Source organism: Pezoporus wallicus, unplaced genomic scaffold, assembly GCF_028554395.1.
Source record: "Pezoporus wallicus isolate ANWC-B61680 ecotype Strahan unplaced genomic scaffold, APGP_CSIRO_Pwel_v1 contig_6814, whole genome shotgun sequence".
In the NCBI taxonomy this organism is placed as follows: Eukaryota; Metazoa; Chordata; class Aves; order Psittaciformes; family Psittacidae; genus Pezoporus; species Pezoporus wallicus.
In genome coordinates, this window is record NW_026639755.1 from 1,477,159 (window position 1) to 1,492,847 (window position 15,689).

At 38.4% G+C, this 15,689-nt stretch overlaps 1 protein-coding gene across 9 annotated transcripts in view; it reads right to left on the bottom strand.

Annotated features, from left to right (window-relative positions):
* STXBP5L (syntaxin binding protein 5L) overlaps positions 1–15,689 on the bottom strand; it is a 190,806-nt gene that overhangs the window by 98,698 nt on the left and 76,419 nt on the right. The window contains exon 1 of one of the 9 annotated variants that reach the window (XM_057415886.1): positions 3,068–3,176. The exons of the other annotated variants lie outside the window; for them this stretch is intronic. Within the exon in view, the coding sequence (XP_057271869.1) occupies positions 3,068–3,126 (59 nt within the window). The 5' untranslated portion in view covers positions 3,127–3,176. Of the gene's footprint in view, positions 1–3,067; positions 3,177–15,689 lie in introns of those variants that run through there. 9 annotated transcript variants of the gene reach the window in all.

Here is a 15,689-nt window from a genome sequence, read left to right on the forward strand (position 1 = left end):
CCCCTCGTAGCTTTGTAGTTTTACAAATGTGAAGCCAATTTTCACATCTTTCCTCATCCTTCTCATTAAACAACTCAACTTCTTTCTCTCCAGACACACCATTTGCTACACGTCTCCTTAGTTTGATATTTAGTCCAAATATATTTTGTTTCTTGTATATCTGTATTTGCTTTGCTTCTTTTTTTTGTCTTGCACTCCAAAGCAAATGCATACTCTGTTAGGTCCCAGCCCATGCAAAAAACTTTCCTGCTCCCTCAGATAAATCCTCTTAGCCACTTCACACTGATGCTCATTCAGCACTCGTTTGCAGCAAACTGTTAAGTTACAGGAAGAGAAGATATTCATGACTTTGGAAGTGTTGAAAATGTACCTGTCGAGTGACTGACAAACAACTTATGAGTTACAAAGTGAACCCTAGTTGACTAAAATGCTGCTATTCCAAATTCCTGCAGTTATGTCATCAGACATAAGCAGGTTCAAGTGCACCCAGGACCATATTCATTTTAGTCCTCTGATAAATCCATTCACAAGCCAGTATGCTGTACTGTGGAAAACTTGGTCTCCAAACTGCAAGACTGAATCCAACTCAAAATCACCTCAGACCCCATATGAGGCTGCTTTGGTCTGCTTGTTTCCCTTTTATAAATCTGCTTGGAGGCTATGATCTCGAGCATGTACTGCAACAGCAACCATCAGACTAAATGGAAGTCTCATCTCCCAGCTCCTGCACGTCCCCCTTTTGTCTGCCTTAGGCTGAAAATTTCAAGAACATAGTATTTCAAGAGCAAGGTCCTACACTAAGAGCAAAAGTACTAACTACTGCCCATCAGTTACTAGACTTATTTTCCTACTGGCCTATCTGGAATCCCAGGCACCAGTAGGTAGTTAAGTCTGGATGTATAGTCTGAAGAACCAGAAGAGAATTAGGCATTGCTAAAGAATGAAGAAAATGATCACAAATTTTCCTGTTTTCTTGAGCTCAGCTGCTTCCTCTTAAGTAATTTCATTTTGTTCTGAAAGATTCATGGGACAGCCATGAATATGCAGGAAGTATTCTGCATATTCCTTCTCCCACAATTAAAACTACCCTATGAGTCTTCATTGTTTACCCAAACTGTTATGAGATATTATCAAATACCATCTTTTGCAATATTTGAGCTTATAATGCTATTCCCTTAAAGACAATACAGTTCTGTAACAAGGATTGCTAAGCATTTTAACATATGTTGTTAGGCTTCACCAAATCCATATGATTTTCCGGTTCTCAGAAAACTATGTATTGCTCTGTAGTAGTTTTCTTTTACATTACATAAATTAAATGCAAACTGCTTTATGTATTATTGACTCTTCACTTTTACAGAAAATATTAACTTGACTTTGAGGTTTGAAAGCTTTGAAGCAAGACTCAGATTTTTAATGAACATATTCCATTTCAGTAAGTACTGAAACTGCATTAGGATTTTTTCCAGAAAAAACAATGAGCTCTCATACTGTAGTTTTCACGGTGGATGAAAGGTATCCTTCTATTAGTCATCTATACCACAAGCCAATTAGGATGTACTTTGATACCCTCACAAAATCCAGTCAATTAGCCAGAAAGAAAGGCTATTTTTCTCTTTAAGAAGATAGGGGTTGTGGTGATTTATGCCAGTATGAAGGGCTTCTGCCAAAATTTAATCAGATTGTCAATCTGATTGAGATAACATGGACCCCAACTAATGGAGACCTGAGAATTTGCTTAGCATTAAGCACTTAACAGAAAGCCAGCCAGAAATGTGGATATTACACATTTTTATCAGCAAACCACAATATGAATGTCATTGATCATTATAAGAAACAGTAAAAAACATGGACTGAGACCAAAACAGGTGTTCCTACGCTGCCAAAACAGTCTGGAATATTGTATCAGTTTTCCAATGTATTCAAAGTACAAAACTGCATATAAAATTTAATGTAAAATAAGCAATAGTTGACAAACAAAACATCTAAATCTGATTTTTTTTTAAGCAAAGACTCTTTAGCAGAAATCCTGAAAACACTTCTGAATTTATGTAAGCAATAAGAAAGAAAACAGAATAACTTAAAGAGGCTTCGTCAAAAGGAACATATTCTGACCAGCAGCTCTTGAAAAGGTACATTTCTCAGAAAATCACAGCACTCTACAGTCTCACAGCTCTGACCAGAAAACCTCACTGCATACGAGTAGAACACTGCAATGTTATAATAACTGAGACTGCTGCATCCACTGAAACATTAGTAAAGTGGCCTGAAAACATCTTTATTACACTAAGCTTGTTGCTCTAAGAAAAAGATAATGTTGAGAACTCTTCCTTCTGCTCTTGCTTTTTTTAATTTTTTTTTCTCTTTTTAGTATGAAGAATTTCCCTGGAACACTATTCCTGGTGGGGAGCGGAGAGAGCTGCAAAAGCAGGGAGAAGAAACTGCATTTTTGTCCAAATGATGGACAGTTTTTCCAATGTAATTATTTAACTGCTCATTCCTTGATATAAAAACTGCAAATAAATGTATACTATGCTTTTTCCCTTTGTACAGATAACCTTCAGTAAGGACAGCAGTATGTATAGCCCTTTTGTCCAGCATTGACTAGCAAAAGGGTTCTGTTTCTTTAAGTCCCTAAAAAAATCCCATCAGTTTGAACTCCACTCATAATCTTACCTGGACAAACTGCACCATCCACATGCTCAGAAAAGATGGGAAGCTCACAAATTCACAGACGAGGAAGACAAAACATGAAGGAGGGTGAACTTGGAACATGAGTAGCTGACAGAAAGCAAACTCAGCTGCAAGGCACACCAGCTGTGGTCCTGGCCCAGCTGCCTTCTCTCAGTAAGCACTAAGTTACAGGCACTGTCTTACATCCAAGTTACAATGCATTGTCCCAGCATGGATGAGCTCAGCTGCTGAGAAGGTTAATCACCTTCTTAAGAAGGTTATGTATACCAAAAGCCTACCCTTTCATTAGAGTGATTACAGCTCCCTCCCAGCTTAAGGAAACTCCAGCATCTTCTGATGCTTGCAGTACTCTCCACTAATTTATGTTACTTACCTCAGCTGGTCATCACCACAAGCTGTTTTCTTGGCACTGCCACTTGATAGACTGACCATCCTCTGGGTACTAGCCAATGACTAGCTGATGTTCTGGTAGGTCCTCTTTCAAAGCAGGTCTTTATAGAGAGGAATCTGTGGCCTGTGTAGCCCTCAACAAAAATCCACCACAGAGGAAAAACACTAGATAAGCCCTTCCCTTCCCTTCCCTTCCTTCTTGACTTCTGCAGGATTTATTCTCCCCAGCAATGAAAACTACGGCTGCCAAGGGTGCCTCCTAACTCTGTATACAGTCCCCTTCTCCCTCCAGGAGCAAGCACAAATTATTTCCACACAACTTATTTATCCCTTGCTAGTCCCTTAACCTTTTGGTATTTTTAAACAAAATTACTATGAAAAGTCCTTACTGACAAAGAAGACCAGACCCATTGAATGCCCCTCCTTCTCCAGTGGTTGAAGGCAGACTGGCCTATCTGAGGGGGCTTCTGGCTCCTGAATTCTCAGAAAGGGTCAGGTTGCTTTTCTGTCCATTAACAAACAAATGTTACAGCTGAGATTATTGCTTTGAGCCATGAAATGCACACAAGAAGATTTAGACAGATATTCAAGCAAAATAATTTGTAGCTGACCTCAAGTGCCTATACAGAAGCACAGGGTAAAGCTACAGACAATGAAGAAAAGGAGCTGTCTCCAGTAGATCAAGCAAACATGTAAATTACAAGCTATTTGGCTTTTGGAGGTATTTACTCTTCTTCCTGGACTATGTACAAATTTGGAGCTCATCGGCTCTCTAGGACATGTAAAAGACACGTACAACAGCAGCAATCCATGCAGTCTGACATCCGTATCATGTGATGTTTTTGCAGCAGTTGGTTGTACAGTTCCTCAGACAGACATGAGCTGGGTTTGTGCATAGTAATGGTAACAGTGTTTCCCCCCAGAATGGCCTGTTTGAGTGACTATATACCAGGAAGTCCTAGGAAGGCAGAAATCCAAGATGAACTCCATTATTAGGATTTCCAGTGTTAAAGTTTTAGTTTCATTTACTTGAAGTGTATGCGCAGTCTCTAGGGCTGACATCAGAATACAGAAGTATTTTAAATTATTAACTGGCAGGACTGAGAGTCATAGAATCATAGAATAGTTAAGGTTGGAAAGGAATTTAAGATCATCTAGTTCCAACCCCCCTGCCATGGGCAGCGACACCTCACACTAAACCATGTCACCCAAGGCTCTGTCCAACCTGGCCTTGAACACCATAGAAAAAATGAAGTATATAGCAGTTCAGTACACCTGGGCAGCTTTTCCTTTCAGGGTCTTGGTGATACTCTTATCACCACATGAAGTCTTTTCCTATTCAAATGAGTTTCTCCACATACCACACTAGATCATTAAAACATTTATAGTAGCCACTCACACAGATCCCAGCAGATGGTGAATGAACTAAGCATGCCTTTGAGACTGATTCTTGTGGTCCACCTGGTTTTTAATAGTGCTATTTAGTTTCAATTTACATTAAGAAAACCCTTCTGTTTAACATCTATTTTCTGCTAGCATCATCAGTCATGATGACAGCATAACAAAAGCATTGGATTATTAAAGCCCATTGTTATTTAGGGGTATCTGAACACAAGAATAAATTATGTTCTCAAAATACTGCATGAATATTTCCATATCTGTTTTTTTTCCAGTTGGGCATTATACAGACTGCTCAAATATTCTTAGTTGTGTTAAGAATATAGTGCATACACTGCAATTAAAGTTTATGACAGACATGCGTAGGTGAAGAATATCTAATGAAGAGTGTAATAATTAGAACTTAGTTCTATTTTTCCATCAAATTAGTCAGGAGCTGAATGTGACTGTTCTGTTTATAACTACTCAGTGAATCATATTTAACAATAAATTCTAGTTTATAAATGAAAGTCACAAACTATTTACAATTAAACACTGTGAAACAAGTCATCATTTAGCTCATATGCTGCTGTGCCTATTTCCTGGCTGAACTTCAATACTTGCAAACAGAAGGACCACTTGAATACATTACTTAAGCTTAGCCCTCTTAAAGTAGTCTGTAGAGATCAGTGATGTAAAGAAAGAGACAGTAAATGAATTGCTTTACATTAGGCAATTCAATACATGTTCCTTATGAAGGAACATGAATGAACTACCGGGTCAAATCCGTGGCAGCAGTTACTTTCTAGTGTTACCCATCTGCTTGCAATGTCCCCTTCAAGTCTGGTATCTCACATTCAGTTTATGTAACTGGTTCATAGAACAGTTTTATTTGTCTTTATATTGCTTTAGCTACAAGTATTTATTACAGTCATTATTTGCACCAACAGTGGTAATTGTGATACAGGAAATATACATTTGGTGCTCCTCTGTTTTGCTTTACACAGTCCATCAGTTTCCTGCAAATTAATCACTGCTTGAACTAGAACAATTTACTAAGATACCTGTCTTGATTTCAATAACATCAATAATGGAAGATTCCTTCCAAATGCTGAGGTACAACAAATCCGGATTCCATCTCTAAACTATAATGTCAATATAAATACATCCAAAGCAAAGTATTCCTCTAGCTGTTTCTGAGCGGGCTGTATATAATGAACAGACACACACGCCTCCCCAGTCCTATAAATTGTACTTGCAAAAAATGGTAAGAAAATATTTTGACTTTCTAAGTTTGTTTTAGGCAAATAGGCTTGAATAGTGCTGCTTGATACTTTATGCAGCTATTGTGTTGTGACAAAGCAAAAAGGCTTATGCAGTCATTCTCATGCAAACTTCTTAGGCATGTCACCTGGCTGGTGGTACACTGCTGTTCTCAAAGTGCTTAAGACATATATACACTTTCATGTTGCCCCTTACCTGAAATATTATACCAAAACAATCTACAAGAATAAGAAAGAGAAATATAAGACGCAGAAAAAAGTGGTCAAATGTTAAGAAATGCGCATCTCAAGATATTTTGTGTCTAACTGGGTTTCTTCTTTTTTCTTTGGATTTACTGGCACATTCTGAAACATCCTGATTTTTAGAAACTGGGTTTGATTCTTAATCCTTTGAAGTGTGAAAAACTAAACTATAGAGTGCAAGCGAAGCAATATCAATAGTACACTCAGCTCCTCATTTTCCTTCTTTCCTATTAAAACAATCAAGAGTAAAATGAGGCTGTTCTTCTGTTTCTTCAAGACCTAGAAGTTCCCGTGCAAAACTTCTGGACAGGTGAAGTAACCCTATAAGCCTAAAGTTAGGTCTATTCTTGATTTGTGACCTTACTGTTTTGGATGAATTTGCAATTACAAGTGTAGTTAATATTTTACAACGTTCCATAAATATTTGGCTTAAGATACAAACGCTTATCTTAGCTACACAAAATGCTACTGTTGCAACTATGGGAGCATTTATAGCAGGTGTTAACATAATTTACAAACAGTTAACGGAAACTTAATAAATCAGGAAAAAGGATGGTTTTGTATTAGATGTGTTACATTTTATTAGATTAGTAAACCCAGAGAACTCCCTTGAATAAAGACTGAACTTATGTATTTAACTTATTAAAACCTTATGAGGTCATCATGAGCATTCACAAGGACAGTCAAAGTATACAGCATGCAACAGGTCCCTTGGTGTTTAACAGTTTTATCTCTTACAGCTAACCTTACAACTCCACGGAAGATCATCCAGGCCTGCTCAACATGCCATAACAAATACAGTTACACTATAACTTCCTATCATACAAGATTCAGGCATCTAAATTCACACCTTCTGTGACTCAATGGCTATCTGCTTTGGCAGCAGCACTGCATCATGTTACCTGGCATTACTGGGCCCCAGAACAACTTCAGAGTCACTCTTGAAATCCCAGTGTGCCACGGGATGACAACGTTTGTAGCCTGCACTACTAATAATTTGTTTAATCTTCAGGATGACAGAAAATTACCTTCCTTCCTCTTAGATGAATACGAAGCAAAGAGACACCCACTTTTGTCAACTCTTTCTTATGGTTTTGACTGTAAACACACAGGGACATCTTACATGTGGGAGCAGGATCATTGACAATGACAGTGGCATATTCTCCCTGGCTAGATCTTTAGTATCTTAGTATCATAGAATCATAGAATAGTTAGGGTTGGAAAGGACCTCAAGATCATCCAGTTCCAACCCCCTGCCATGGGCAGGGACACCTCACATTAAACCATGTCGCCCAAGGTGACCAAAGGTACACAATGGTAGTCCAGTGGATTGAACAGATTTAACACGCAGACTTGGATCCAAGAAAAAAAAAGGCAGGAAAATAAAATGCAGTCTTGCTTCCTTAAACAGTAAAAGATGCTGGAAGAAACCAGAATACATTTCATTGGCTTCATTCTGGCGTCAATTCAAGGTCACTGTACAACAACAAGAAGAATAGAAGTTTGACAGAATCAGTAAAGCGAGCAAATTAATGAAACAGGGTTGGCAAATAGACTCTTGCTTTCACTTCTAGGGGAAAGACAATGTACATGATTTTTCTCTTGTTTACTGGGTTGTGAAATCACCATTTCTTATTTGTAGTACTTCATTTGTTCTCCATTAAGTTCTATGAAGGTTAAATAAAAATGGAGTTGTAATACCAAGCATAGTGACAGTGATGGGCAATACAGACCACAACAAGAGCCACTGAGTTCTTTAGTAACAAAAGAAAGCCAAAAACCAAAGGATGGAAGAGGGAGATGACGTTCTCAAAAGAGAAAGTTTTTGATCCTTTTCTTTCATTGATTTTGTGGCAGCTGCATTAAAAACTAAACCAAACCAAAAAACCACCTAAAGGTGGATTTTCTCACATCCTGAAGCTGTAAATCAAAAACACAGTTTTTGCTTCCCAATCCCATAGTTTCAAAAAAGTAAACTGGGATTTAGCTCAAAGACGAAAGCCTGAAATTTGCCTTCTGCTAAGCAGCTTGACTTTACAGACCTGTTAGGAAAGCAAACCAAATATACGGTACCATTTCATTCCCTGCTTGCTGCAACACACATAAATCTGTGTTTGTTATGCATTCTTACTATAATAATATGATTTTATAGAAATATAAACTATTTTATAATACATAATATTTTATAATATAAAATAGTTTAAACCTTATTTTATATCAGTACTGATCAAGTTCTTTTGAATGACTCTCTACAATCAGGGTAAGACTGAAATACATTTTTTCATGTGTCTAGTTTTTCTATGTATATACACTTCTTACCAGCTTCCATCAATTAAAATCATGTAGACTTATTGGAGACCAGCTGTTCTCATTTGTTATGCTTCAGTAGACAGGGACTCTGTGATTAATGGTCCTTGTTTTGCTGCAATCTGTAGTCTCTCTTCTCTTCCTGCTCATGTACTGTTTAATGAGATAATCTCAACACTGACATTACTAGCTCTATTTCTGATTTACCGGAATAATACCCAGAGTTTTATTGTGACAGAAGGAAAAGTATCCTACATCATTGCATTGGATTCTGCTTGAAGCTGACATGTGCCATAGGCAGGAAAGGGGTGGTGTGGTTTCCAAGAATCAAATGACTTAGTGCAACAGAATGGGTGCATGGTCTTCGCTGCTTTAATATATGATTGGAAATCTAATGTAACAAAGAGCGAAGGATAGATCTCAACTGGACTACAAAAAGTGTCTCCAAACTCAGATTTCAAAGCTTCAAAAAATAAACCCACTGATTTCCTGTAACTAACTTGCAAGCTGAAAATTCCAACTGATAAGTTAGTCTGTTTACACTGTCTGAACCTGTTTCCATTTTAAAAGACATCTTTTTGCTTGCTATTGTCTAATATGGCTATGTATGAGATGAAGTTCTTGATGCATTTTTGTCTCACAATACTGGACTTCTCATTTGCTATGACTACGGCCGCTAAACACGGCTGTTCAATGCATGGCTGTGTGGATGCATGCATTTTAAAGTTTGCTATCTAAACCTGGATTTAGAGCAATCTGGCAACACAGCTGCTATGTGAAAACATGTTACCGTGTGTTTTCTCAAAAAAAGCATGAAGCTACTGACAAACATGCTTTATTTTCTGCAAAGCATTAGAAACAACAAGCACACTGCTCAGCACATCAGCACATGATCTAACGTTTTCCAGTCTACTGCTAAGAGCTGATTAAGTTACTCAGGCAGGCAATGAGAGGTGGCCAGATGACATAAAAATTAAATCAATCAGAGGATGTTTTTCTTCCCTATTGAACTAAAAACAAAACAAATTTCTTTCACAAAATGGATTTTTGAAGAGATACCTGTTTTCTCATAGAAATAATAGGAGGAGCTACACTACAGCCAGGGTGACAACAGAGGGAGAAGCAAACTGGGAAAGTGGGTTTGCCAGGTCAGAGAGCCCTCAACTCCTTGTACTGTTGTTAAGTCCTCAGGTTAAATGTGCTAGTTACGCGTTTTCTCCAGTAGTTCTATGGGTCATGATGATTTCATGTGTGTGTGTGTCTATGAACATGTACACACACACATATGTGCGCTGACATACATGCATATACATAAAGCAAATTCATGAAGTTATTTCATTAGCTGCTATAAGTAAATTTCACTTTTTAAACATTTTAACTGCTGTATTTCTAGTCACATTTGGCCTACCACTAGCTAGAACAAGCGTTTTGTTGCTTTAGAGTTGAGGGAGTTCTTGTTTAAAATCCTTCACCTGATCACTTTGCACAGTCTCAGATCAAATCTCAGACTCTTTTATGTACTTGCCAAAATATTTTATGTAAAAAGCTTTAAATAAAGTCAAATTAATAGCTCAGGGATGGGCTGGGGGGAGCAGAGGCTATCCAGTACAGTTTTAGCAATAGGGGAAAGTAGAAGTGATGGGTTGTGAGTAATCTTTCAGGTTTTTTGGTCCCTGTGCTGTTAAATACAGCTGTTATATCTAAGAATATAACAATGGCTCATAGCATATAAGCCATTTTCTGTTAACGGGCTTTTAATGCACTGCTATGAGGAAAACATGAATTGATTTGCTATTTATTGATAACCATGAAAACAGAAAAACACTTGCCAAATTATTCGTAATACTTTGTAATGTCTTAAGTCCTGTACACATGCTTTTTAAATGAAGGTATGTATGTAACCTATGTAACATGGCAACTGTATTTGGTGTTTTGAGACTTTTCTGAGTAGTTACCAAAAATAAAATTACCATCTACTGTGCCATTGTTATTATTGCATATTTGAAAGGCTCATTATGGAAATAGAACCTTTATGTACAGAGCTGTGTAAAAATAGACCTTAAATATGTTAAACAGCTCCATTTGCCTTCAGAGAAGTCATTTTGCAAACAGATATAAAAGCAGATACTGTGGCATAATGCATTTTAGGACATTTTAAATGGAAATGAAACTATAAATAATAATATTGGCAGAATCCTGGTGGACTAAAAATTACTTTGGAGAACAACTGTGAAAGTCACCATTAAAAAGAGATTGGAGAGTCTTAACTTCAAGGCTGGACCTGGATATAAACAGAGATCTTTTTAATATTCTAGAATGAAAAATATGACCAGAATTTCTGTCATTAAAAGCGAGCTTATTGCATCATGTACAGAAAAGAAGTATTGTTCCCAACTGAAGGGTCTCGATATTCCTGGAAATGGCAACCAACTGATTTCTCTTCTAAGCAGTCAATGGATCAATAAAAGGTGACATCTACCCTGGGGTAATTTAATCATAGAGAAACCAACCTACTTTTAAACCAGCCAGCTTAAGTTCTTGCAGCACTTTTTCTGCAGTGGCACCAACCCAGATTGCATTACAATTACTCAAGAAGGTAAGCATAAAAAAATTAAACCCAAGAGAAATAAAGTTAAGCCATGTTGTCATCTCTGAGGTTCTGACCATAATATTATCACTACTTGCTCAAATATACTTAAACCCACACACTATCCAAGGTTTTGAGTTTCAAAAGGACACATTTTGAAAAGTTATAGTAAAATAGGGAAGCTCGGTCTACCAAAGGTAGGCTATTCCAGAATATTCCCTTGGTAGGATATCTAGCATATGTCAACATTAAATACAGCATTTATAAAAAACGCTGCTATAAAATTCTTTTTTTAATGTCTATTTTCCACCTGATTTTACTGGAAAAGGAAATATTTTTCTGCATATTTGAGGGATTCACAATTATTAGGTTTACAGCTGATCTTGTCATTTCACAGTATCACAGTATGCTAGAGATTGGAAGGGACCTCGAAAGATCATCTAGTCCAATCCCCCTGCCGGAGCAGGAACACCTAGATAATGTTACACAGGAATTTCCTTTACGATCTTGGTACTAAGACTAAGGGAACATCTTAGGGACACACTATGACAAAGGAAGGATAATCTGCCCAAGTAGAGTGGAAGAAATAGAACGGAATTTAAAATGCAAAGGGCAAGGCCTCAAACTTCAGAGAGTAAGAACTTCTACTTGGAATTCATGATACAGAAGTGATGGGAAAAGATACTTCCAATTTCACTTGTCTTGCTTTGCTTCCGCTCTTACAGGCTTGCACTGAAAAGCAGCACTCCCTGCCAGCTAGATATACATCAGTGAAGAAGTGTAATGGGTGTATTAGTCAATCTCAGCAAGACCACAAGCAGTGATAAAATGAAACCATGTAAAAGTAAGGTGTTATTATGGTAAGCATCAGTAAACATATTCCTGCAGAGATTAAAAAAGAAAATGGTAATAATGGCAACCTCCACAGCACAGATGGGACCATATATAGAACATGTTCCTTGTCTAATCATTAGGTCAGAGAGTACTGATGTGTGAAGAAAGGCCAAAGAAAAGGGAATGAAGACACAAATTTAGAAAGCAAAACATGTAATCTTGATTTTTGTAGTGAAAATAATAAAAAAAAGAAGGAAAGAAAAAAGCAGGTTGTGAATGGATATGAATGAGCTGTTTAACTGCAAAGGAGAGACAAGATATTTAAAATGCATGACAATGCAGATACCAGAATATCATCGTAAGTGGGAATAACAGAGCCACAAAGATAAATCTAGTCTTGAAGCTGGAAGGTTTCTTGCCATCAGAAGGATGAAATTAGCATGCAGCAATTTTCCCTAACAGGAGGAGTAGACTTAAGCTTGAATAGTTATTTAATAGTGTCACGATGCTGGCTGGGAGACCACTGTGTGTGGAGTTAGTGATCCACCCAGCAGCTAACCGGAGTAGGCACAAGCCTGTGTGGTACTATGCTGCATTTACTTTGTGGCATTCAGGCTGGGCTGTGCTGCACATACCCCTTGGGTGCAGGATAAATGCATCAGTTTGCTGCAACAGAGAAGCCTGCAGGCAGTTCCCACTTGGTGACTGCACCACCTGCATGGCCTTTCCTTTCTCTAACAGTGCAGAAAGAAGTTCCAGTGTGAAAGGCTTTTCTGCTCTGCTTGGTAGTAGAAATAATGAATACAGTTGTTTTCTTACTAAAAGATCCTGTAATAACCTGAATGACTGAAATAGGTTAAGCCGAACTACGGATGGGGTCTGCACAACCTCCTGACTGGAGGCGTGTTTGATGAAGCACAACTCAGGATTCCCAGCATCTACAGGAATGTAAGCCTATATATTATCCTCTTGGTTTTTATAGTGCTTGCTTTAATAAACAGCATTTTGAACAATAACTTACAGAGACCAAGGACCTTTCTCACTGGCATCATAAGGGACCAGTATCTCTTGATGCAAAACATATTCTGCTTCTTCATTATACAAAGGGAGGTATATGAGTTGTCCAGTCTGCAACTGCAGGGAACTACAACAAGGAGGTCCCTTCAGCTCCACTCCAAACAAGGCCCTCTTATTTAAGATCCATTAAAAAGAAAACCTTAGGCATCATGTGAGTTTTCATTCTCCTTTAGTGGAATTGCATAATCTCAGGAATCCATCATATCAAACCTGCTGATTCTTGCCATCAACAAGCTAATCTTAGCTTTTAATTTTGCTCTTTGTTGAGTGTTTAGCTAATGTGTGTTGAAGAACAAAACCCAAAAAAGCTTGTGCTGGGCTTCCTTTTATGTCCAAGATGTTCATCATTTCAACTAGGTTGCATACAACCTTACCAGGAAGAGCTTATGGCCCTCATCAATCCTACATGTCATATGTCCAATGAAATTTTCTATAACATGATGTAAGACCTAAAAAAAGAATATAATGTAATTTTTTAAATATGATTTTGTTTTTATAACAGAGAAGTCAGGTGTGTGGTAACGACATGAACGTGATTTGGGTCAGTCTCACTGGACAAACTTTTCATCCAGTCTTTGGTCTTTCTGAAGTGACATTTGACAAAGTTCACTTTCCTGCCCTGCAGTGCTAAGGCACAGCCCTATAGAGCAGACATGTTCTTTGAGAGCTTCAGGAATCTTTCCAAGCTCAATAATTGCACACAAACAACATTAACTGGTATCGTGGTTTAATCCCTGCTGGCAGCTAAGCATCACACAGCCACTTGCTCCCTGCCCCTGACAGCATGGGGGAGAGAATCAGAAGGGTAAACATGAGAAAACTCCTGGGCTGAGATAAAGGCAGTTTAACAGGTAAAGCAAAAGCCATGCACATAAGCAAAGCAAACCAAGGAATTCATTCACTGCTTCCCATGGGCAGGTGGGTGTTCAGCCATCTCCAGGACAGCAGGGCTCCAGCACACGGACCAATTTCTTGGGAAGACAAATACCATCATCCCAAATGTCCCCTGTCCCGTCCCCCCCTTTTCCTTATTCTTCCCCCAGCTTTATATGCTGAGCACAACACCGTGTGGTTTGTAATATCACTTTGGTCAGTTGGGATCAGCTGTCCCTGCTGTGTCCCCTCCCAACTCCTTGCGCACCCCCAGCCATTTGTTGGTGGGGTGGGGTGAGAGGCAGAGGTGGCCTTGGCTCTGTGTAAGCACTGCTCAGTAGTTACTAAAACACTGCTGTTTTATCAACATTGTTAACAGCACAAATCCAAAACACAGCCCCAGCCTAGCCACTATGAAGAAAACTAACTCCATGCCAAAAGAACCCACCAAACAGTTACTGAAATGCCTAAGCATCATACTTCCAAAAGTGACAAGTGCTGATGCAAGACCATGCCACGCATATTTAATATGTATTTATGCATTTCAGGTCCGTGCTGTCTTCACACTTCACTACACACTTCATAAGGCAATAAAAAATTAATACATCTGCACAAGCAAGTTCTGTGAGAACTTCCTCAAGATGTGGAAGCGAATGTCAAACAGCAGCATGGCTTCTTTTGCTTTCCTCAGGTTTTGCCATTATAAATCCAAGAAAGTTTAAATCCTTTCCATAAGCTGTGGCAGGATTGCATGGTGAAATACTGCTTCATATTTGAATTCTGTGGTTCTTTGGAATAGATAAATGCTGCACCACACCATGTAATCAGATTGTTTTGCAGCTGTGCAACTGCACTGAACCTAATAACTACTTTCACGCTTGATGACAGATCTCTGACTGCAAGTCAGAAAGTACATAGAGTTCACATTTATACAGTATGAACCTGGAGGCTCATTTATGAGCAGGCAAGATATCACAGGAATTCAGTTCTTTGAACAGCCAAGGAGACAGATCATCTAAGTTTAGTAACTCACAAGTCCCTAACACACACGCAAACAGGTACAGGTACTGCTGAGACTGTGCAGCCAGTCACTGTCATTCACTCAATAGCCTCTTGCTGTCATTTTGATGAGGTGAGCTCTTAGTAAGACAGAACACAAAATCCTGCAAAGATACAACAAGCATGAATATAGAACACCACAGAAAAGTCACCAGATCAAAAAACACCTGGTTTTACTCTTTGACTCCAAGCATTGCAGTAATACTTTCGATTATCTTGTTCAAATACTGCAAAATAGTCAGATTTCTAATTACCAGTAAGTTACAGCTGAGAATTGCTTTAAAAGTCACCCACTTAAAGGGCTCCTCTTCCTCCGTGCCAAGATACCCTCAACACTATAAAGAATGTGTTAGAGATCAGAACCCCAAAGCCAGTTATACAGATTCTGTTACCTTGTGATACCCCTGCAGAAGGGCACTTAGAGTATTTTCATGGCATTAGAGCACAGTATGTGCAGATGGATTTAAAGACCCAAAATAACTGTCTTAATGTATGCTGAGTAGAAGTTAGTGGATAAACTGCTGTAGTGCTGCTGGCTCACTTGTAACACACCGATCAGCACTGTCTAGAAGAAGAAAAAGAGGAGGGCTATTTCCTATATCAGTGAACACAAATGAACTAGCTCAGCTTCTGAATGACAGGAGATGAGCTGTGTTCCTAAGTGAAACAAGAGCATGCAGGCCCAAAGGGTTTGGATTTCACACTGTAATCCTTGCTGTTTTCTCCTGTCCCAGTTGCACTAATCTTATATGGGAAAGCTATGTGAACTGGTGTATAATTAAATCTATACTTGCTGAAGTCTGCTCTGACTATGTTAAAAATAACTAAGGCCTATAATAGTTTCCAGTGGTTCTTTGCGTCAGAGAGAGACAGTTACAGTAACTGAGTTATTTATTTTGCCTAAAATGTCTACTGAAGATGAATATGGCATCTCCTATGACATCAGGAAAGCAGGAATTAACATA